Source organism: Filicampus tigris, chromosome 16 (assembly GCF_054856515.1).
Source record: "Filicampus tigris isolate MCC_2025a chromosome 16, RoL_Ftig_1.0, whole genome shotgun sequence".
In the NCBI taxonomy this organism is placed as follows: domain Eukaryota; kingdom Metazoa; phylum Chordata; class Actinopteri; order Syngnathiformes; family Syngnathidae; genus Filicampus; species Filicampus tigris.
This window is the reverse complement of record NC_141232.1, coordinates 18,359,094-18,384,315: the sequence shown is the minus strand read 5'-3', so window position 1 is coordinate 18,384,315 and position 25,222 is coordinate 18,359,094. Positions and strand designations below refer to the sequence as shown.

The following is a 25,222-nucleotide window of genomic DNA, read 5'->3' as shown; positions in this document are numbered from 1 at the left end:
CCATTGCAAGTCCATCATCTTCAACCGTGCTGACAGGTCAACAGTTGGCAATCCACAGAGCCAAAAGATTTGTTTTGTGCCTACTGGTTTGCGCCGGCTGCATTCAGCTATTGTCATTTGACGAGCACCTTTCCCGGCGACATCAGCGTTTGGCCCGGCATCATCCTTGATAGCATCGAAGTGCTTTGCTTTAAGGTGGTATTTGTTTGGTGGTATATGTTTAAAGGGACACTTGGATGAGCTTAACATTGGCACCCATATAATAGATTTGCATGTAAAACTGACATCAGAACTAAAATTAGTGATCCCGAGAGCCAAAAAGAAGTCCGCAGGTTCCAGAGCGTTTTCTATTCGGGCACCAGTGCTTTGGAATGGCCTACCCGCAGATATTAGAGGCCCTACCTCAGTAGACATGTTTAAAACACGACAAAAGACTGATTTGTACACTTCTGCATTTAGTTGAACTGTTTGTTTTGACCTCTTTACTGCCGCTTCTATTCTTTTCTCTGCCCCCTTTTCCCCGGCTTGGGAATTAGGTGATGATGACGAATTGGAAGTTGCGGTTTCAATCCCACAGAAATTGACCGCTACAAGATCGGAGGCTGACCACATCCTCGGTGGTGCTGCTCTGGAGATTTCTACATTGACCTGCTCACTTCACCAATGTCATCTTCCTGCAGCACTTAATTTGATTAACTTTCACATTATTTTAACAAACACTGTATAGTACCATAATGTGTGTTAAATGTTGCCCACTTGCAGCCTGATCATCCTGGAAGGGGGATTCCCCCATCTGTGGTTCCTTCTCAAGGTTTCTCATTTTTCCTTCCTTGCCCTCGTGGGGGTTAAGATCAGGGGATGTCGTGTATATGCTGTTGGCATGTGAAGCCCTTTGAGATTTTCCTGTGATTAAGGGCTATATAAATAAATTTGACTTTTTTTGCTGCTCGGGCACTAATAAGAATTTCTACGAAAACAATAGGGTCCTTACAGCATTCGCTGCTCAAGCCCTAATAAGAATTTTCTAAGAAAACAATAACCTGTCGCTGCTCAGGCCCTAATAATAATAATCATTTCTACAAAAACAATAGGGAACTTGCAACGGTCGCTGCTCAGGCCCTAATAATAATAATTTCTACAAAAACAATAGGGACCTCGCAGTGGTCGGTGCTTAGGCCGTAATAATAATAATAATTTCTACAAAAACAATAGGGACCTCAAAATGGTCGCTGTTCAGGCCCTAATAATTTCTACAAAAACAGTAAGGACCTTTGTTACTGTAAAGAGCTTTGTTACAGCTGTAGCTGTAATGAAATGCGCTATACTTTATAAATAAAATTGTATTGTACTTTATCTTTAAACTGTATTACGTCACTTTAAGAAATTGTTGGTGAATGCATTCATGGCTTTGTCTCCTATAATTAAAAATTCATATAATTGCATATCCACAAAATAAAAGACAAGAACAAGCAAGCAATTAGAACATTATATGAAAGTAAAAACAACACAAGAAACTTGAACACACTAAATAGCTCAATGACCCGAAAGTCAACATATTACCTATTTCATGGACAAAAAAAGACTCACAGTTTGATGAGTTTTATTCAGAATCACATTCACACTTTCTCACCTTCCCATCCAAAGCCAAAGTTTATTCAAGGTCTAGCTAACAATCATTAACTTACTTCACATGGACATACCGAAAACATTGTAAAAGCACATGCATTGCTTGAAGTATGTTAGCACCAGTGGTGATCCTTGACATGTGTGCCCAAGAGGCTTTTAGAACATATAATTGTAAATAATACACATGGTAAATACTTCAGGTGTTGAACATGTACAATTTAATATAAAACTTCTTGATTACTGCTTCCTCGCCAGCACACTTGTGTCTCTCCATCTTATCTTTCTGAATAAATCTTTGACCACAAACTGAGCAGGAAAAAGCTTTCTAATCGGTGTGGGATCTTGTGTGTATTTTTAAATTTGTTTTAAGAGAGAATCAGACCACAAACGGAACCAGCAAAAGGTTTCTCAACAGTGTGTGTACTTGTGACTTCTTAAGTGTCCCTTCAGAGAGAATCTTTGACAAAAACTGAACAAGCAAAAGGCTTCTCAACAGTGTGTGTTCTTGTGTGTATTTTTAAGTATGTATTTCGAGAGAACCTTTGGCCACAAACTGAGCAGGCAAAAGGTTTCTCACCAGTGTGCGTCCTTGTGTGATGATTTAAGCTTCCCTTCTGAGAGAATCTTTGGCCACAATCTGTGCAGGCAAAAGGTTTCTCCCCAGTGTGTGTCCTTGTGTGTATTTTTAAGCTTGTCTTCAGAGAGAATCTTTGGCCACAAATTAAGCAGGCAAAAGGTTTCTCTCCAGTGTGTGTTCTTGTGTGTATTTTTAAGTTAGTCTTTTGAGAGAAGCTTTGACCACAGACTGAGCAGGAGAAAGGTTTCTCCCCAGTGTGGGTTCTTGTGTGTATTTTTAAATTTCTGTTATGAGAAAATCTTTGACTACAAACTGAGCAAGCAAAGGGTTTCTCACCATTGTGAGTTCTTGTGTGCCTTGTTAAGCTTCCCCTATGAGAGAATCTTTGGCCACAATCTGAGCAGGCAAAAGGTTTTTCACCAGTGTGTATTCTCATGTGTTGCTTCAAACGGCTCTTATAAGTAAAAGTATTCCCACACTGAAAACATATCCAGCATTTGTTGTCATGTTGACATGGTAAATCACCTTCAGACTGTTCATCAGCGTGAGGAGCATGTGATGACATGCAATCACTGTCTGATAGTGGAGCTAAGAGGCTGCCTGCTTGTGATCCTTCGCCGTGGTCTCGATAACTTTCTGTTGTCATATGCTGACATGAGTTGCTGCTTGGAGGTTCCGCCTCTCTACTTGCCTCATTTTGACCTTCATCTTTACTCTTCAAAGGGACACAAACCGATGGCTCTTTAACGTAGGGAGGCTCTTCTCCCTCCTCTTTTATGCAAGGGTTCGCTGGCTGCTCCTCTTTAAAATAAGAGGACTGGTGGTCATCTTCATCTTGAACATGGGGGACCTCTTTGCCCTCCTCCTCTTTAATGTGACAGGGCTCTGGCTCCTGCTGCTCAGGACAAACTTCACAGATGTCTGCAAGACGCAAGAAGACAAACACAAGGTATTGTAATTTACATTTAGAATGAAGGTTATTAGGAGAGTCAGATGAGTTAAGATTACTACTACTCACTGTTTGGCATTAGTGAATTCATTTAATGATGCATTTTTAGGCACAGCGGAGAAGGCTTACTAGTCTTAGGAAATGTAACAAATGTGTTTTCGTCAGGGTTCAAGGTGGGAAACAGAGTTTCTTTTCTACAGAAAAACTTTTTGAGACCATTAAAACTGTTTGCAAATGTCTGGCTAACGTCTTCGCAACCTTGAACGAACCCTGACGAAAAAACAACATTAGGGCCATGAGCAAACACTTGCAAACCTTCGCCACTCAGTGAGATATGGGCTTCAGTTGAGGGTAGGGTTGGGCACTGAGAACCGGGAATCGAGTGGAACCGGGACCATCATTCCGGTTCTCCCCGAACCGTTTAGATTTTAGAATGTCGGTGCTAAGTTTCAATTCCTAGTTAGCGTGTTCAGTAGCATGCTTTCAGCAACAGCTGCATTATTGTATTGAACTTCTCAAAAATAAAGCTCTTGTGAAAAATAATAAAAAAATAATTTAAAAAATGTATTCAAATAAATATACTAGATAAAAACAGCCGTTTGAGTAATCAAGGCAAGGGCAGAGCTATGGGTGGGCCTGGGTGTACACAGGGCCACCCAGATTGACAGACTGCTTGCCTTTAAAACGGCGGCGGTGAAGCCCCTTCTGAAGAAGAGGAACTCTGACCCCAGCGTTTTTAATAATTACAGACCTGTATCCAACTTACCGTTTTTAAGTAAGATTTTAGAAAAACTGGTGTTTCTCCAGTTAAATCACTTTTTAAACAAATAATATTTTAGAGAAATATCAATCTGGTTTTAGGATGAACCACAGTACTGAGACTGCTCTTTTAAGGATTCTAAATTATATTAGGTATACTGCAGACGAGAAAACTCACAGTCTTGGTGCTACTGGATCTAAACGCTGCTTTTGATACAGTAGAGCACCAAATTTTATTAAATAGACTTAAAAACCTAGTGGGCATCTCTGGTATTGTTTTAACTGGTTTTATTCCTATCTCACGGACCGATCTTTCTTTGTAAGTATGGATACTTGTTCCTCGAGAACCCATGAAATTAAATATGTGGGGTTCCCCAAGGGACACACGCCTGAGTTGTGTGCATGCAGCGTGGGATTGGTTCCCGCTCAGTGACTGTGTCTGTGTGTCCCCTGCGACTGGCTGGCTACCAGTTCAGGGTGTACTCTGCCTTTCGCCCATTGTCAGCTGGGATAGGCTCCAGCACCTCCCCGCGACCCTGTACAGGATAAGCGGTTTGGAAGATGACACATGACGGTTCCCCAAGGTTCAATTTTAGGCCCAATACATCTTAATCTTTATATGCTTCCCCTTGGGGATGTCATCAGGAGACACGGCGTCAGCTTCCACAGCTATGCAGATGACACACAGCTGTATATTGCCGTGTCTCCTGATGACACAGGGCCCATTGATACCCTTTTAAATGGCATTTTAGATATTAAGTCATGGATGGCAGAGAATTTCCGACAGCTCAATCAGAACAAAACTGAGGTTTTAGTTATCGGCCCTGAAGGTCAGAGAGAGAATCTTTTACCAAAACTACAAGATTTTAAACCCTCAGAATGTGTGAAGAACCTGGGTGTCATCTTTGACTCTGAGCTCAGATTTATTCCTCATCTTAAAAATGTAACCAAGATAGGTTTCTATCACCTTAAGAACATCGACAGGGTCCGCCCGTTTCTCTCTCAGGCTAACACGGAAGTGCTGATGCATGCTTTTATTTCCTGTCGTTTAGATTATTGTAATGCCCTGCTCTCTGGCCTCCCCAAAAAGAGTATCTTTTCTTTAAAACTACTCCAGAATCTAGCCGCTCGGGTTCTGACAAGAACCAGAGGTTTAGTTTATAAATGTGTTAATGGCCTTGGGGTATCTTATTTGTCTGATTTGCTTTTACCATACCAACCATCGCGGATCCTGTGGTCCTCTGGCGCCGGCCTTTTAAAACTCCTAGGGTGAGGACCAAAACCCATGGCGAGGCTGTATTCAGCCATTTTGGTCCTCAACTCTGGAATAGCCTGCCAGAGGACGTCAGGTCCGCAGAGACTGTTGATATTTTTAAGAGGAAGCTCAAGACCTACCTTTTTAGTTTGGCTTTTAAATCATTTTAAATAATTTAAGTAACTTATTAATTTATCTTTTTCTTTTTATTGGGGACTATTTTGTTATCATATTTTAATCATACTGATTTTAGTTCTTAGATTATATTATTATTTTGTCTTTTAGTTTTGTTGCTTTCCGTTGTTGTTAGCTTTTAGCTCCAGTGTTTCCTCATGGGGGGCCTCTGCGTTGGGGGGTGGTTGGCTGCCCTTCCCGCGGGGGGCGTCATCGCAGGGGCTTCTTAGGTTCAGGTGGCCGGGGGCCTCTACACTCGGTGTGGGGTCTCCCCGGCTAATCTTGGCCGGGGGTCTCTGTGATGGCGGCACTCCCTGTGGCCCGTGGGCTGTCATTCCCCTCAGCGTGAACGAGCCCCTCTTGGGCACCCTTTCCTCATCTGGTTCCTCTGTGCCTTGTCATGTCTTTTTTAACTAAATTTATCAAGTTGTGTGCTTTGTGTGTATATGGGGGGGGGGTGTACGTGTAGGTGCGAGTGCTGTTGTACTGGCGGATATATATCTTTGGGTTTGTTGGGAGGGAGGGCGTTAGCAGCTCTACCTTTTTATGTTGTGTTTTGGACATTTTTACTGGACAGCACTTTGAGTTGCATTCTTTTAGTATGAAAAGTGCTATATAAATAAATTTGATTTGATTTGATTTGTAACAATGTCCTTGCAAGGTAAGAACATGAATGTGACAAATTCGGACTAACCAGTGCTGGTAAAATATCTGGGGTGGAATTCCTTTTCGCACAAATACCGGTACACCAAAGGCTGCATTCAAAATGCAAGCTCTTTATAGAGAATAGAGAATACAAACTCTGGTAACATTAGTGCTTCAGTATCTTATAAATTAATTCCAAAAAATAGTTCAATACACTAAAACAAAGACCGTTAGACTATACTGAAACATTTTATACAAATTTCATCTTTCATCATCAGGATTGGTCCATTTTCAATGTTAGTCGGTGCTATCGGGTGAGCTAACGGATGGGATTGAGATAACTACATTTACCTGAGTGCTCAGCCCCGACGAACCAGTCAATCATAGCACAAGCACGACTTCGCGCATCTGCATAGCAAAGCGGGAAGGACGGCTGTTTTGGGCGCGAGCGGGAAAATGTAGAGTATTATAATAAATGGATTACCGTGAGCAAAAATGTCAAAATATAGGTTTGCCCATGTTAGTTGGGCAAGGGACCAGATAAAGGCATAACCAGCATCATACCTATCAACTGGATAATTGATTTTGACCCGGCTGTCATTACAGACAGGAAATATCTTTTTGAATGTCGAAACAACTAAGACCAAGAAGCCTGCTAATGGATGGCCCGTTGAAGATGCTGTTGTGCTTCAGTTAGCAGGCGAGTCGGTCTTAAACACATTCTCATACTTCATTTATCACTTTTTTCTTTCTAGTTAGCATTATTGTAGCAAACGGTGTTGCACCACGGTACTTGCACCCCGGAAACGATTTGCACTTTGCACTCCTGCACTTTTTTTTTGGTACTTTTTCCCTTCGTGTTTACCTCACCTCCGCATTGTGTTTTATTTTTTTAACTTTTTGAATACAATAAATTGCGTCTGGACTCACGGGCTAGCACACAGCTAGCTTACGCCGGCATATATCCTAGCTTGGGGCTAAGACGGGCATATTAAAATGCCTACGGACCACAGCGACGAACAGAAAACCATGATGGAAAAGGCAAATAAATGCGGTGTCCTGGTACACGAGTGGCCGACAACATCGGTGGCACTCACCGGTGTTATCCTTGGCCGGCACTCTGCCTCAGCAGCGCCATCTTGGACAACGGGGTCGGGAATCTCCCCCTGGCGGTGAGTTTCCTGGCGTTCCCTCTTCACATCACCCACCAACCACCGTTATAATCGGCGACAGCACCATTAGACGCACTCACTATCCCAGTATCATCCGCTGTTTTCCCGGAGTCAAAGTCATGGACATAGTTGACATCCTGTCCGGCGTTCTTCACTCTCTTCCACCATCCATAACCCGGCCATTGTTCACGTCGGGACGAATGAATCAATACATTGACAGTCGGAACAGACAAAGACAGACTTCCATGCCCTCTTTGCCCTGCTGAGCACGTGTGGTCTCTAGGTTTGGGTGAGCGGCATTTTGCCGACACTGTCACGCGGGGTTCAGCCGCCTTTTAAGCCTTAACACATGGCTACTACGCACTTGTGGCCACCTTCATTTAGCTTTTATTGACAATTTTTACCTATTCTGGAATCGTCGGGTCGTTTTATCAACCGGACGGTGTGCATCCGTCTCTTTAGGCAGCTCTAACTTTAGCTGCTAACATCCACCATGCCGTTACTAACTCCACTCCCAGCTGACGCTCGATGACTACTAATCACCCAGCACCCGTTCCCGCTTCCTCACACCGCAATAACAATCTCACTACAGCCACCGACAGACCAATTTCAGCTGCTCACAGCACCAACCTCCTCACCGGTTCTCCCTGCAGGCCCCCATTAGCATCACCACCACTGGTCAGCTTCCCCATCCAAACTATCACTGGCAGACGCTTCCCTCGCACACACAAAAAAACGAGGTCTTAATAATGGAAATCTTGTTTATTTTAACTAGGGATGTGCACGACTAGTCGTTTAACCGTCTACGATTTATTAAATGTTTAGTATTTTATTAGTCGGTTAAACGCTGCATTAAGTATCACGCATCCTGTTCCTCACGCCTCTGCCTTGGCCTCTGTAAACAAGCTGAGCACCAAGAGACAGAATTGATCCCCCCCCCCCACCCACACGTACACATAGTAGGAGGCGGGGACACTAAGTTTGGGGAAGAATATTTAGAAAAGTGAATTCTGAAGGTGTCGAAGCTAACACGAAAAACAACGGCACCGTTTGGCAGTATTTTGATGCAGCAGATGATAACAAGGTCGTCTGTAGGCTTTGTAAGCATAAATTCGCTTAAGACAACTCTCCCAGAGCGATGAAAAACAACATCCAAAGTAAACCTCGAAGTGAACCTGCAGGTCGATGGCGGCGGGGCTAGGGGACCATGAGAGCGTTTGTTCCAGCCAGGCGCTGTGATGCTCACCGCACAGCAAAAATTACCCAACTAATTTGTAAAATGACGCGATATGCTGCTGCTTTCTTTTGTTGAGGGCAAAGGGTTTGAAAAATTAATGCTGTATATTGAGCGTGAGTACGTGGTGCCAAGTCGCAAAACAATAACGCCCCAACTCGAGAGTAGCCATAACCAAATGAAAGAGGAGATGCTACGAGCGTTTGACCGGGTCAACTATGTGGCCATAACTACAGACGGATGGACGTCCATAGCCACCGAATCTTACATGACTATAACTTGTCATTATGTGGACAAAGGACATCTCCGCAGCTGTGTGCTTCATGCGCCTTGGAGGAAAGACACACAGCTGAAAACTTGGCTGCTCTCCTGCGGAGTGTGATGGGTGCGTGACAATAGAAAATAAAGTCGTCGCCTGTGTGCATGATAATGCACCTAACATATTAGTCGAAATTCCCATCCCTAATGGCTGAGAGTTGGGGCGTGATTGTTTTGCGACTAGGCACCGTGTACTCAGGCTCGATATGCAGCATTAATTTTTTGAACCCTTTGCCCTCAACAAAAGAAAGCGGCAGCATATCGCATCATTTTACAAATTAGTTGGGTAATCTTTGCTGTGGGGTGAGCATGACTGCGCCAGTACGGCTGGAACAAACGCTCTCATGCTCGTCTGCCCCCCGGCGCTGTGTCGTTTGTCATCGTTCCGGGAGAGTGGTCTTAAGCGAGTTCATGCTTACAAAGCCTACAGCCGACCTTTTGTCATCTGCTGCATCAAAATACTGCCTAACGGTGCAGTTGTTTTTCGTGGTAGTTTCGACACCCTCATAATTGACTTTTCTAAATATTCTTCCCCAAACTTAGTGTCCCCACCCCCTACTATGTGTGCGTGTGGGTGGGGGGGAGGGAAGCAATTCTATCTCTTGGTGCTCAGCTTGTTGACAGAGGCAGAGGCGTGAGGAACAAGATGCGTGATACAGCGAATGCAGCATATGCAGCGTTTAACCGACTAGTAAAATACTGAACATTTAATAAATCGTAGGCGGTTAAAGGGACGGCGGGGATGGCCACGTTTTCACAAACAAGTTCATTTTATATATTTTTTGATCAGGACAATGAAAAAAGTTGTCATTTTCTATTTTATCAATAAATTTGAGAGAAATTAGGAAATAAGTGACACTCTGAATAACGCCCCTTGTTAATGAGCAGAATGGCCGCGCCCCCTACCGTTCTATCCTTGTTGGGCCAGAGACACGCGAGGGACCGATTCCAAACTCTTTATTGGAAATCATTGAACTTTCATTGCTTATAACGTCCAAAATCAGCGATCGATTGGCACCAAAATGTATGTGGACATCTCTACTAATGCCCACTTCAACATATCAAAAGGAGTAACCTCTCCGTGGCTGATTTATATGAAAATGAGGAAATGTGGAAGTCAGCAGAGCTACATAGATTTAGGCCGGGACGAGCGCACACTGCTTCTTTGCGTAAAAAAAAAACTTGCTTCTTTGCTGATCACGGTTAGGACGGGCGAGGCAATAAATACCAGTCAGGATATTTACAGGATATTTACAGAGACTGAAGTGGGAAAGAGTAGCCGCGTACATTTATTTGGATGAGAAATGGCCCCAGTTTTTCGACTTACAGCGCGCCGTCCAATTCGGAAGGTAACAGCCGAAATGGCACGTTCCAATGCGTGAAGTCAGCCTCGCTGGAACTTTTTTGTTCGCTGTTCGATAGGGTTGGGCATCGTTTGAATTTGGACGATTTAGGTTCCGATTCCAGTTCTTCGATTCGATTCCAGTTCCTAACAATTCTCTATTCCGATTCTTAAACAAAAAAAAAATGAGTTATTTTTGGACAAATCACATGAACTTCTGTTGAATTGTTCTTCAATTTCATGAACTTTTTACTATTTGTGAAATTTACCATGGATTATTCAAAGGGCTGTTTTTAACCAATATATTTATTTTAATACATTTTTTGTATTATTATTTAGTATTATTTTGCACAAGAGCTTTATTTTTGAGAAGTTCAAGACAATACATTAATGCAGCTGTTACTGAAAACATGCTACTGAACACCAATTGATTGACTAACCTTGTCTTGCTTTAGAAAGAAAATATATATGCCAAACACAACGCTGCATTTTATGGGCAAGCAAGGAAAGTCCATCTAATCTAAGCAGTTTATGTAAACATATGATGTATATATGTATGTACAGTGTTTATGTATATGCTGCAGCAGCGTATGCTATAAGCTAAATATTAGCTGGATATGTGCATTTGTTTTTTGAACTTGTTGGCTCAATGTTGCCATTGACGTACTTAGCCGATTCTGACTTCTGGGTCATAGCTGCATCGCGTCAGTTCCATGGCTAGGCGTCGGCTGAATGAGCCAGCCTGGGGAGGATCACCGACCCCGCAAAGGGTGACTGCTGCCACCGCGGCGGCTGCTGGGGAGATCCATGGGCAGGGCCCGCGCTTGCCGGCCGGTATGAAGCGAGCGGAGAGGCTGAGCAAGAGGACCACGGCAGCTCGAGTGGGGGCGAGCTTCCGTGCTATTAAGACAAAGCTTAAGCGGCAGGAGCACGGGGCTGCGCGCCGTGCGCGCACACTTAAAAATTTTTTTTTTTTTTAATAAATTGGTCGTACTCCGTTCAGCTAACTCGGAATCGAAACGACATTCTAAAATCTGAACAGTTCCGGGAGAACCGGAGTGACGGATCCGGTTCCCAACCCTACTGTTCGATGAAGGATTTCGTCACTCTTACGCCGCTTCACTCGGGCAGAAGGTGGTGGCTGCAAGCAAGCAAGTAGGACACCGCACGCAACTGCTTGCGAGGCGACATGAAGACACAGGCTCATCTTCAACTCCACACGCTGGGCGGACAGGAAGGAGCTAATGTTGTTGTGCGACCGCCTTTTGTTTTAACGGCCTAAAGCTAGTTGTTGCTATTAGCCGTCCTAATCCTACCTTTAGCCGGGGAGGGAAGCGGAGGGCTCCAATCTGCCTGATGATGCTGCAAACCACGGTCTACCTCCTGAGAGCTGTCACTAGTTTAGCGTAGCTAAATGTCCGAAATATTACCATTCGGGGTCCGTGTGCGCGTTCATGCTCTTGTCCGCTTCAGCTTGTGAAAGTGGAGGAGCAATCGCCACGATATTTTTGATTTTGTGTAGGTGATCATGATGAGATCACGTTTTATGTCAATAAATCCAAACTATTGTGAAGAACACTTGTATACTTTCACAGGTTGAAGTGGACAAGAGTAGTAATGTACATTTGCATTTTGGTGGCGATCGGTCGCCGTTTTATACAACAGCCTTCCTCGCGTGACGTAGTCCGCAGGGGACTGAAAACATAACATAAGCCACGCCAAATATGTCGTAAATCAAATCACAAAAAAAGACCTTAAATCACTACAGAGTCTATTGGGGGGGACACTTTGGTACTGATGTCATTTTTCCAGGCAAACCTATTATGTAAGTGACAATGCTAAGCTCATCGTCCCTTTAACCGTCTACGATTTATTAAGAGTTTAGTATTTTATTAGTCGGTTAAACACTGCATTAAGTATCACGCATATTCCGGTTCCGGCGCCGTGCGAGTGGCAGCCCGCTACAGTAGCTACGGCTCATCGGTGAGCCTTTTCGTGTGTTTTTGTTCCTTAATATTACTCTACCTCATACCTTTTTCATATAGTTGATAGTCGTAACTTGCGTAGCAATGGACACCCAAACTGCGGTATTCTTGCTGCTGCTGATGGCTATTTTTTGCGTGATCGTGTCCGGCGACTTGGCTCGGAGCCGCGCCCCCATTGTCTACAGCCGGAATCAGCTGTTAGCACTCTGTGCTAACCCTGCGCCGGCTCCCGGGGCGAGACCCGTCATCCCCCGTGAGCTGAGGAGGAAGAGACGGGGATCTCGTGCGGGGGTTAAACGCCGGGAAAGGAGGAGACGATACCATCCCGTCCTCCCGTCTGTTATCATGGGGAATGTTAGATCGCTCCCCAACAAGATGGACGAGCTAGCGGCGCTTACCCGGCATGAGAGGGACTTCTGGGAGGCTAGCCTGATGCTATTCACGGAGTCGTGGCTAACAGCGCTAACGCCGAACGCGGTCGTAGAATTGGACGGCTTCCAAATCATACGCGCGGACAGGACGCTGGAGAGTGGAAAGAGGAAAGGAGGAGGGCTGGCTGTTTTTGTGAACGATAGATGGTGTAATCCTGGGCACATCACGATTAAGGAGCAGCTTTGCAGCAGGGATATTGAGCTGCTAGCTGTTGGTATGAGGCCATTCTACATCCCGCGAGAGTTTAGTCATGTGATCGCGGTGACCGTCTACGTCCCACCAGTTGCCAGCAGCGACACAGCCTGTGATGTCTTGACTGCAGCAGTGAGCAGGCTACAAACCCAGCACCCAAATGCCCTGATACTCCTCTCTCCGAGGTGTAGAGGGTGAACAGGAAGGGAGCCAAGAAAGTTCCCTCTGGGGCCCCCGTGCTACAGAGGAGCACGTCAGACACACAGTCCTGTGTCCTCACATACTGTGGCCGGTTTGTGAGGTAGTCCTGGATCCATGTGGTGAGGTGGTGCGCCCCCTGCCCGCTCCAGCTTGTCTCCCAGTAGGGTGGGCTGGATGGTGTTGAAAGCACTGGAGAAATCAAAGAACATGATCCTCACAGTGCTCCCCGCCTTCTCCAGGTGGGAGAGTGAAGTGTGGAGGAGGTTGATGATGGCATCATCCACACTGATGCCAGGCTGATATGCGAACTGGAGTGGGTCCATTGAGGAGCTCCCCAGGGGGCGCAGGTGGACAAGGACCAGTCTCTGTCCTTAGGCTGCTCCCTGGACTCTGTGGACTCGGTGGGGGACAGGAGGATGTTGGCCAAGCTGTCATCCATGCTGGACAACCCGGACCACCCCCTCCAGGGCATCCTAACAGCACTCCAAAGCTCCTTCAGTGACAGACTGCTACACCCTCGCTGTGCAAAGGAGAGATTCCGCCGTTCCTTCTTGCCTGCTGCTGTCAGACCCTTTAACAAGAACATTGTGTGGTCTCTACAAACTGGCGGACATTAGTGCAATTGTGCAGTCCTGCACCTGAGCTCATATCATGCAATACCCAATATTCCCCACTACTGTAATACCGTGCAATACTCAACATTCCCCACTACTGTTAGTCTAGTTTTATTTTTATCCAATGCTGTCCCTTACATTTCACTACAGCACTGCAGCACTGTCACTTACTTAGAGTATTTTTCCTCTGTACTATGTACAAGTCAAAATGAGTGTTCCTCATACTTTTTATGTAGATGTAGGTTGGTGTGTATATACATGTGTATATACACATGTTACTGCGTATATTTACATAGGTTTGATCCTAAATGTTTGCCGTCAATGTTATACATTAATGGCCACATTATGCCGCCGTCCCTGTGTGACCTATATCTTTGCTGCTGTAACAATGAAAATTTCCCCACTGTGGGATCAATAAAGGCATTCTTATCTTATCTTGTTCCTCACGCCTCTGCCTCTGTAAACAAGCTGAGCACCAAGAGAGAGAATTGCTCCACCCCTCAAAACACACACATAGTAGGGGGTGGGGACACAAAGTTTGGGGAATAATATGTAGAAAAGTAAATTCTGACAATGTCGAAGCGACCACGAAAAAAACCCAGCACCGTTTGGCACATCGAGGTGTTTCCTTTGGATATGGTTTCTCATTGCTCCGGTAGAGTAAGCGAGTTTATGCTGAACCTACAGGTCAATGATGGCGGAGCCGGCCCAGTGGGCATGGTGGCGGGGCCAGGCTGACGAGCCAGGCACTGTGATGCTCACCGCACAGCAAAGATTACCCAACTAATTTGTGAAATGACTGCCCGCGATATGCTGCCGCTTTCTTTTGTTGAGGGCAAAGGGTTCGAAAAATGAATGCTCTATATCGAGCCTGAATACACGGTGCTAAGTCGCGAAACAATCACGCCCCAACTCGAGAGTAACCATAACCAAATGAAAGACAAGATGCTACGAGCGTTTGAGCGGGTCAACGACTGTATGTGGCCATAACTACAGACGGATGGACGTCCATAGCCACTGGATCTTAGATGACTATAACGTATCATAAGTGGACGAAGGACATCTGCGGAGATGTCCCTCAGACATGCGCCTTGGAGGAAAGACACACAGGTGAAAACTTGGCTGCTCACCTGCGGAGTGTGATGGGTACGTGGGCACTAGAAAATAAAGTCGTTGCCTGTGTGCATGATAATGTAGCTAACATGATGCTGGCGAATGAGACCCTGCTGGACTGGGAGTCGATACCATTACTCATTACATTACTCATAATAAATGCCATGCATTGCATTGCAAATGTATCAGAAATGTATTTCTCTTTCAATTGTTCACTTTTATTCAGTCAGTTGTTGTTACATCAATAGAATTTAAATGAACAATCTGTCCTTAACGTTTGGGCTGAAATAGCCCTTACAGTAAATGCACAAAACATTTGCATTTTAAACTTTGAATTCAATATGTATTAAATTTCAAGTTTTCTTGCTTATAGCAAATAAAATTGGACTCATAGACTAGTCGCAAATAAAATTTCTAACATAACGACTAGTCGGCGGGCAAATTAGTCGAAATTCCCATCCCTACTGGTAAGAAAGCCTTTGGCTCTGGAAATCCAAAACAGGTAATGCAATTGATGTCATATGCATAATTGGTATTAAATGACAAAATGATAGTAATTAATAACTTTGCCCTACAGAAAAAAAGCCAAATTTGCTGCTCAAAGACGGACAGAGGAAGATTTGTCAGTTTAGTTGAGTTTTACATTTGTTTAATTTGCCCTTTTAAGAATATGCTTTGTTTAATTTTGTACTGTGAACAAAGTACCGTCTACCTCAAAATGCGTAAATTAAAGTATGGTTTCCTTGTATAAACAAACGAGTTAACTTGCTCAAATCAAATCAAATTTTATTTATATAGCACTTTTCACACATAGGATGCAACTCAAAGTGCTGTACATTAAAAAATACAAAATACAACATAAAAAGAGAACCCGCTCCCGCCTTCCCTCGCTCCCTTGCAATATACGCAAAGACAGACATCCACAAGCACACCTGCACACACCTGCACTCACACACACACACACACACACACACACACACACACACACACACACACACACACACACACACCTGCACTCACGCGCGCACGCACACACACACATATATATATATAACCCTAAAAAGCGACATGGCAAGGCACAGAAAACCCGTATGAGGAAAGAGTAGCCAAGGGGAGCTTGTCCACGCTGAGAGGAATGATAGCCCATGGCCACAGGTAGCACCACCACCAAAGCGACACCCGGGGCAGACCCGAAACATAGCGCATGGAGGCCAGCCATAACTCAGAGCGCGGAGGCCCCCCTTGAGGAAACACTGGAGGTAAAAACTGGATGAAACTAAAAGACAATGAAGCTAAAAAGACAAAGCAATAAAAGAAGCTAAGAACTATAAAACAATGAGATTGGATAAAAATAATAACAGACTAAGAACAATTATTTAAAAGCCAAACTAAAAAGGTACGTCTTGAGCTTCTCCTTAGAAATATCAACAGTCTCTGTGGACCTGACGTCCTCTGCCAGGCTATTCCAAAGTTGAGGACCAAAATGGCTGAATGCAGCCTCGCCATGCGTTTTGGTCCTCACCCTAGGAATAATTAAAATGCCGGTGCCAGAGGACCTCAGGATCCGCAAGGGCTGGTATGACAAAGCAAGTCAGATAGATAAGATGGGCCAAGATCATTAAGACATTTGTAAACTAATAAAAGTACCTTAAAATCGATCCTGAAACACACGGGGAGCCAATGCAGCGATTTTAAAACTGGTGTAATGTGCTCCCGCCCTTTAGTTCTCGTCAGCACCCGAGCGGCTGAGTTCTGCAGTAGTTGTAGGGAAGAAATACTCTTTTTGGGAAGACCAGAGAGCAGGGCGTTACAATAATCGAAACATGATATAAAAGCATGCATCAGCACCTCCGTGTTAGCCTGAGAGAGAAACGGGCGGACTCTGGCAATATTCTTAAGATGATAAAAAAATGATCTTGGTTACATTTTTAATGTGAGGAATAAAACTGAGTTCAGAGTAAAAAATGACACCCAGGTTCTTTACACATTGTGGGGTTCGAAAAATTAATTCTGGATATCGAGCCTGAGTATGTGGTGTCAAGTTGGTAAACAATAATGCCCGAACTCGAGAGTAGCCATAACCAAATGAAAGAGGAGATGCTACTAGCATTTGAGCGGGTCAGCAATGTGGCCATAACTACAGACGGATGGTTAGGGATACTCACCACGAGGTCTCGCCAGTGCGGCGGCCATCTTGGACAGGGACATAGCTAGACTGGGGATACTCACTCCGAGGTCTCCCCAGTGCGGCGGCTATCTTGGGAGGGACATTACCTAGACTAGGGATACTCACCTCGAGGTCTCGCCAGTGCGGCGGCCGTCTCGGGCAGGGACATAAAGGCTGGGGATACTCACCCCGATGTCTCGCCAGTGCGGCGGCCATCTTGGACAGGGACATTAGCTAGACAGGGGATACTCACCCCGAGGTCTCCCCAGTGCGGCGGCCATCTTGGGAAGGGACATTAGCTAGATTGGGGATACTCACCCCGAGGTCTTCCCAGTGCGGCGGCCATCTTGGAGTGGGACATTAGTTAGACTGGGGATACTCGCCCCGAGGTCTCCGCAGTGCGGCGGCCATCTTGGACAGGGACATTACCTAGACTGGGGATACTCACTCCAAGGTCTTCCCAGTGCAGCGGCCATCTTGAGCAGTGACCCCTGGTGACCCGGAAGTGGCCCAAATAACCCAGAAGTGAACCGGAAGTGACCCAAATAACCCGGAAGTGACCCAAATGACCCGGAAATGAACCAGAAGTGACCCAAATGACCCAGAAGTGACCCGGAAGTTTCCAAAGTGACCCGGAAGTCACCCAAGTGACCCGGAAGTGAAGTGTTTCCTGACTTACTTTTCTTGCTCCCCTTCTGTTTTTTATGTCCTCATTCCAGACCATTGTACATCATTCGAGATCATTCAACTACATTCCACTTTATTCAGTATTATTAAACTTCATTCCTCTTGATTCATCTTCATTCAACTTCATTACACTTTATTCAACTTCATTTGGTATCATTCAACATTATTCAGTATCATTCAAAATTGGACATAAGTGTTTTTCACAGGACAACAAACGAAATGTATGTATGCATGTATGGTATTGTATTGTAAAAAATTAAAACAAACCAAAGCATCTCAACAGCCTACATGAGAAAGTTGGTCATAGCAAAATGGGAATGGGCAGCCTATTGCTATAGTGTATATGTTTCAACTGATTTTGTTTTTATAAGGTACTTCAAATAACCATTGTTGCACACAAAGTGCTGTACATGGAGTAAAAATCAGTCATACAACAACAAAGACATTTAGAACAATAAATTAATAAAAAAATGCAGCACATAACTTAAAACACTAAGACAATGTAGTCTTACATAGAGTAAAAATCCATAGAATAAAAATGGTTTATTATAAAATATCTATATTGCATTGCATTATTGTGGGCTGAAACAATATAAATTCTGAGTTAAGCACATTCATATATAGCTTTACGGAGTGCTTCACTCTGTAAAAATAATTTTGGGGGTGATAAATATAATCCATGATTATAATTTAAAATGTTCCTGATTATTTTAGATTGAAGAGGAATTATGAAAGCACGGGTATGCCTACACTACTTAGCCTACATAATAATAGTAAACATTTTTATTTTAAATGCAATGATATTTTTTTCAACTTTAACAAATGCAAATTATGATAGTATAAAGAGGTCAGGACATGGTCCGAAACACATCTGAGGGTTTGTCTTTACCCAGGGAAACACTGGACAGTTTTGTCTCGATTAATGCTAAGATGCTTGATCAGGTTCTCCTCACATTGAGGCCCATGTCTCCTGGACCCAGTCCCAACATCTATTTTTAAAACATTTTACAGAACCTTACGATAAGAGCTTTTAAGTATTATAAATTGTTCTCTTCAACACGAACATTCAGAACCTTCCCTGCTGCCCTCAAAGCAGCAGTGGTAAGGCCCCTTCTGAAGAAGAGCATTTTATATTTTAACAATGTAAACAACTACTGACCAGGAGCAAACTTGCCATTTTCAAGCAAAGTTTTTGAAAAAAAAAGTGTTTAATCAACTCAATGACTTTTCTTTTTTTTTTTTTTAAATGTAAGACTTTCGAAAAGTATCAATCAGGTTTCAAGATGACGCAGAGCACTGAGACTGCCCTTGTCAAGATTTTAAATGATTTTAGAGGCAATTTTTGGGGTTTGATTTTTGTGAAGCACTGAGTTGCATGGTGATGAATGCAAAGCGCTATACAAATAAAGTTTGATTGATTGATTGATGTAAGAACAGAAAACATCTAGTGCAATTAAAAAAAACATTAGCTGTAAGTGGGTAAAATTGATTCCAAAGCTATGCCTACATCACCCAATCAGCGCGTGTGCAGGTGGAATTTGAATGTTTGCTAGGTTGTTGGCAGAATGTTGGCCTGGTCTGCTCACACTTGCAGTGTGCTGTACAGGAGGTAAGAGAAGATTACTGTTTTAGATATTGCTTTTTCTAATGCAACAATACAAAGTTGTAAAGTTGTTTGGTGTGCATCTTTGCCATGCGTCCTTCCCGAAAGTGCATCTTTGCCATGCGTCCTTCCCAAAAGTTTGAATTGGCGTTGGTGTTCAATCAATCAGCGACGTAGAAAGTTAGCAACAGCAACAGGTAAACACATTTGAGTTGATAGGAAAGCATAGTTCTTTCCTTGCATCTCGCTAACATCACTTTGTCAATTTAGAGCTAAATGGCTCATTATTGTACTTAGCTGTGATGATAGTAGGCATTTAGTCTCAGTCGGCTGAAGCTAACTTAACCTGTGACGCAATAGCATCATTTAACTTACAACACGGATATTTTTGACAAAACTAGTCTGTGTACATTCTGATTTTTTTTTTTTTCATCTTTAGGACATTGTGGAGTCGGACACAGTTCAGCCAGTCATCTTCGTGGAAGACAGGTGGCCTGCATTATTCACTGAGGCTAGGGGTGGGCGATCTGGCAAAAATAACAGATCACGATTTTTTAAAAATAAAATCACGATAACAATTTTATCACGATTCTTTTTTTACATCGTTTTTTATTAATACTAATTTGCACATTTCTGACCATATACGGTTGTTTAAAAGACCCCGTGTACGTGTAGACAAGGCCTGAGGCTGAGGTGAGACATTTAAATTGGTCTTCCCACAAAGAAACATTCTTTTGTTTACTTAAACTCTGTGATCTGTTGCTTGTCTTAAAATTGATGTTCAAACAGTGTGGACTGCTGTTTTCAAGATGCGTCATTATTTGGACAAATTAGCACGAGTGACTCAACTATGATTTGACTATGTCAAAATACTTTGTATACAACTGCTTTGTCATGCACACTTCTTTTAACAGTATTAGATGAAACATTGAAGTGGAAGTCAACCCAAACATTTTTTTCAAGAAGGTGTCCTATGCAGGCCCACTAGTTGAAAAAATGCACACAGTTTATTATTATTGTGTGAAGGCGAATGCCTTCACACATGTTATTCCTACAGTTTATTATTGTGTGAAGGCAAAGGCCTTCACACATATGTTATTCCTATAGTTTACTATTATTATTATTCTACTTTTTAATACTCTTTTTTGATGTGCGTCTCCTTCCACATTTTTCACCCGATTCAATTCATTCAAGTTTCAAAACATTCCGAAAATTTGTGCCTTCCGGGGTAGTATTTTTTTTCATTACCCAAATATTCATTTCCAATGACACTTTTAACATTTCTCATTTCCACCTTTCCAATGACAAATTCACAAGATTCAACTCATTCAACTAACACTGCTAAATTTTTTCAACACACCCACAATTCCTACTTCCCAAAAATTCAACTTATTCACCCGTAAAAAAAAAAAAATCCACCATTCATTCCCATTGCCCTATCTAACAATTAACATTTACATCATTCCAATTTGAATTTCACAAAATTCATCTCATTCAACTCATATTGGTCAAGCTTTTCAACACACCCAAAATTCCTATTTGCCACACATTCAACTCACATTCGGCTTTTCAACACCAACAAAATTCCTACTTCGCACACATTCAACTCATTCACACTTAAAAAACCCACAAAAAAAAAAATCAACAATTCACCATTCATTTCCATTGGCACATTCAATTTTTCACATTCACACCATTCCAATTTCCACAAATTCAAGTCATTCAACTCATTCAGCTCACATTCACCTTTTCAACACCCCCAAAATTTCTACTTCCCACACTTTGAACTCATTCACCCTTAAAAAAACCCACATAAATGCCACTATTAACCATTCATTTCCATTTGAACATTTAACGGCTCACATTTACACCCTCCCAACTTCCACAAATTCAAGTCATTCAACTCATTCAACTCACATTCAGCTTTTCAACACCCCCAAAATTCCTACTTCCCACACATTCAACTCATTCACACTTAAAAAACCCACATAAATATCAACTATTCACCATTCATTTCCATTGGCAGATTTAACTTTTAGCATTTACACCATTCCAATTTCCACAAATTCAAGTCATTCAACTCACATTCAGCTTTTCAACACCCCCAAAATTCCAACTTCCCCTCACATTCAACTCATTCACACTTAAAAAAAAAGACAAAAATTCAACTATTCACCATTCATTTCCATTGGAACATTTAACTTTCCAATTTCCACAAATTCAAGTCATTCAACTCATTCACCTCTCATTCAGCTTTTCAAAACCCCCCAAATTCCTACTTCCAAAACCTTCAACTCATTCACCCTTAAAAACCCCACAAAAAAATCAACTATTAACTATTAATTTCCATTACAACATTCAACTTTTCACATTTCTACCTTCCCAATTTCCACAAATTCAAGTTATTCAACTCATTCAACTCACATTCAGCTTTTCAACACCCCCCAAATTCCTACTTTCCACACAATGAACTCATTCACTCTTAAAAAAGCCACACAATTTCACCATTCATTTCCAGTGGCATACTCACCCAGAGGTCTCCCCAGTGCGGCCGCCATCTTGGTCAGGGACGTTAGCGAGACAGGGGATACTCACCCCGAGGTCTCCCCAGTGCGGGGCCATCTTGGGTAGGGACATTAGCTAAACTTGGGATACTCACCCCGAGATCTCCCCTGTGCAGCGGCCATCTTGGACAGGGACATTAGCCAGACTGGGGATACTCACCCCAAAGTCTCCCCAGTGCGGCGGCCATCTTGGACAGGGACATTAGCCAGACTGGGGATACTCACCCCGAGGTCTCCCCAGTCCGGCGGCCATCTTGGACAGGGACATTTGCCAGACTGGGGACACTCACCCCGAGGTCTACCCAGCCAGTGCGGCGGCCATCTTGGGAAGGGACATTAGCCAGACTGGGGATACTCACCCCGAGGTCTCCCCAGTGCGGCGGCCATCTTGGGCAGTGACCCCTAGTGACCCAAATGACCCTAAAATGAACCGGAAGTGACCCAAAAGACCCGGAAATGAACCGGAAGTGACCTAAATGACCCGGAAGTAACCCAAATGACCCGGAAATTACCCAGAAGTGACCCAAATGACCCGGACGTAACCCAAATGACACGGAAATGACGCAGAAGTGACCTAAATGACCCGAAAGTGACCTGGAAGTGATCCAAGTGACCTGGAAGTTACCCCAAATGACCCAGAAGTGACCACGAAGTCACTCCCAAGTACCCGTTACATTCAGTAATGGCACATTCAACATTTACACCATTCCAATTTCAAATTGACAACATTCAGCTCATTCAACTCACATTCTCACATTGGGGGTGACATGGCTCAGTGGTAGAGTGGTCGTTTCCCAACCAGAGGTTGTGGGTTCGATCCCCAGCCATTCCATCCTTGTTTGCCTTCTTTTTTTTCCCTGACTTCCTCCTTTGATTTTTTCCTTACTTCCTCTTTTCTTTCTTCCCTTCTGATTTGTTTATGTTCTCCTCATTCCCGGCTATTCTATATCATTTGAGGTCATTCAACTTCATTCAATTACATTCAGTATCATTTCAACGCATTCCAAAGTTTTTCATTGAGGTCATTCAACTTCATTCAGTATCATTCCACTTAATTCTACTTCATTTCAATTAAATCCTTTTCATTCAATTTCCATTATCTCCCGCTTATCCGAAGTCGAGTCGCGGAGGCAGCAGCTTCAGCAGGGAAGCCCAGACTTCCCTCTCCCCAGCAACATCTTCCAGCTCTTCCGGAGGGATCCCAAGGCATTCCCAGGCAAGCCAGGAGACATAGTCTCTCCATCTGGGTCGTTGAATTTCATTCAACTTCATTCCACTTAATGCAGTATCGTTCAACTTCATTCAGTATCATTCAACTTCATTCATCTACATTCAACTTCATTCCAACACATTCTTTAGTTTTCATTCAGCTTGCTGCGCCTTCACACGCAATTTCTCCAGAAATTGCATTCTCTAGTTATTATTATTATTCTTCCATCCATCCATTATCTCCCGCTTATCCGAAGTCGGGTCGCGGAGGCAGCAGCTTCAGCAGGGAAGCCCAGACTTCCCTCTCCCCAGCAACATCCTCCAGCTCTTCCGGAAGGATCCCAAGGCGTTCCCAGGCAAGCCGGGAGACATAGTCTCTCCAGCGTGCTCTGGGTCGTCCTCGGGGTCTCCTGCCGGTGGGACATGCCCGGAACACCTCACCAGGGAGGCGTCCAGGAGGCATCCTAATCAGATGCCCGAGCCACCTCAACTGGCTCCTCTCGATGCGGAGGAGCAGCGGCTCGACTCTGAGTCCCTCCCGGATGGCCGAACTTCTCACCCTATCTCTAAGGGAGAGCCCGGACACCCTGCGAAGGAAACCCATTTCGGCCGCTTGTATCCGAGATCTTGTTCTTTCGGTCATGACCCACAGCTCATGACCATAGGTGAGAGTAGGAACGTAGATCGCCCGGTAAATTGAGAGCTTCGCCTTTCGGCTAAGCTCCTTCTTCACCACGACAGACCGATACAGGGTCCGCATCACAGCAGACGCTGCACCGATCCGCCTGTCGATCTCCCGTTCCATCTTACCCCCACTCGTGAACAAGACCCCAAGATACTTGAACTCCTCCACTTGGGGCAGAATCTCATCCCCGACCCGGAGAGGGCACGCCACCCTTTTCCGACTGAGGACCATGGTCTCAGATTTGGAGGTGCTGATCTTCATTCCGACCGTTTCACACTCGGCTGCGAACCGCTCCAGCGAGAGTTGGAGATCGCGGCTTGAAGAAGCCAACAGTACCACATCATCTGCAAAAAGCAGAGATGCAATACTGAGGCCACCAAACCGGACCCCCTCGACACCTCAGCTGCGCATAGAAATTCTGTCCATAAAGGTTATGAACAGAATAGGTGACAAAGGGCAGCCTTGGCGGAGTCCAACCCCCACAGGAAACGAATCCGACTTACTGCCGGCAATTCGGACCAAACTCTGGCATCGGTGGTACAGGGACCGGACAGCCCTTATCAGGGGGCTCGGTACCCCGTACTCCCGAAGCACCCCCCACAGAACTCCCCGAGGGACACGGTCGAACGCCTTCTCCAAGTCCACAAAACACATGTAGACCGGTTGGGCAAACTCCCATGCACCCTCGAGGACCCTGCTGAGGGTGTAGAGCTGGTCCACTGTTCCACGGCCAGGACGAAAACCACATTGCTCCTCCTGAATCCGGGATTCGACCTTCCGACGGACCCTCCTCTCCAGCACCCCTGAATAGACCTTGCCGGGGAGGCTGAGGAGTGTGATCCCTCTGTAATTGGAGCACACCCTCCGGTCCCCCTTCTTAAAAAGGGGGACCACCACCCCGGTCTGCCAATCCAGAGGCACTGTCCCCGATGTCCACGCGATGTTGAAGAGACGTGTCAACCATGACAGCCCCTCAACATCCAGAGCCTCTATGAACTCCGGGCGGATCTCATCCACCCCCGGGGCTTTTTGACTACCTCGGTGACTTCAACCCCAGAGATAGGAGAGCCCACCTCAGAGTCTCCAGGCTCTGCTTCCTCAGTGGAAGGCGTGTCGGTGGAATTGAGGAGGTCTTCGAAGTACTCTCCCCACCGACCCACAACGTCCCGAGTTGAGGTCAGCAGCACCCCATCTCCACTATAAACAGTGTTAATGGTGCACTGCTTCCCCCTCCTGAGACGCCGGATGGTGGACCAGAATTTCCTCGAAGCCGTCCGGAAGTCATTTTCCATGGCCTCCCCGAACTCCTCCCACACCCAAGTTTTTGCCTCAGCAACCGCCAGAGCTGCATTCCGCTTGGCCAGCCGGTACCCGTCAGCTGCCTCCGGGGTCCCGCAGGCCAAAAAGGCCCGATAGGACTCCTTCTTCAGCTGTACAGCATCCCTTACCGCCACGACAGGCACCGACCACCTTGCGGCCACAGCTCCGATCGGCCGCCTCAACAATGGAGGCACGAAACATGGTCCACTCGGACTCGATGTCCCCCGCCTCCCCCGGGACGTGGGAAAAGTTCTGCCGGAGGTGGGAGTTGAAACTCCTTCTGACAGGGGATTCTGCCAGACGTTCCCAGCAAACCCTCACAATACGTTTGGGTCTGCCAGGTCGGACCGGCATCTTCCCCCACCATCGGAGCCAACTCACCACCAGATGGTGATCAGT

The 25,222-nt window shown here is 44.7% G+C and overlaps 1 protein-coding gene across 1 annotated transcript in view; it reads right to left on the bottom strand.

The window, feature by feature from the left end:
* Positions 1–1,583: 1,583 nt before the first annotated feature.
* The window catches only part of LOC147135063 (uncharacterized), a 41,123-nt gene continuing 17,484 nt past the window's right edge, over positions 1,584–25,222 (bottom strand). The window contains exon 2 of the mRNA XM_086055169.1: positions 1,584–3,124. Within this exon, the coding sequence (XP_085911295.1) occupies positions 2,073–3,124 (1,052 nt within the window). The 3' untranslated portion in view covers positions 1,584–2,072. The remainder of the gene's footprint in view (positions 3,125–25,222) is intronic.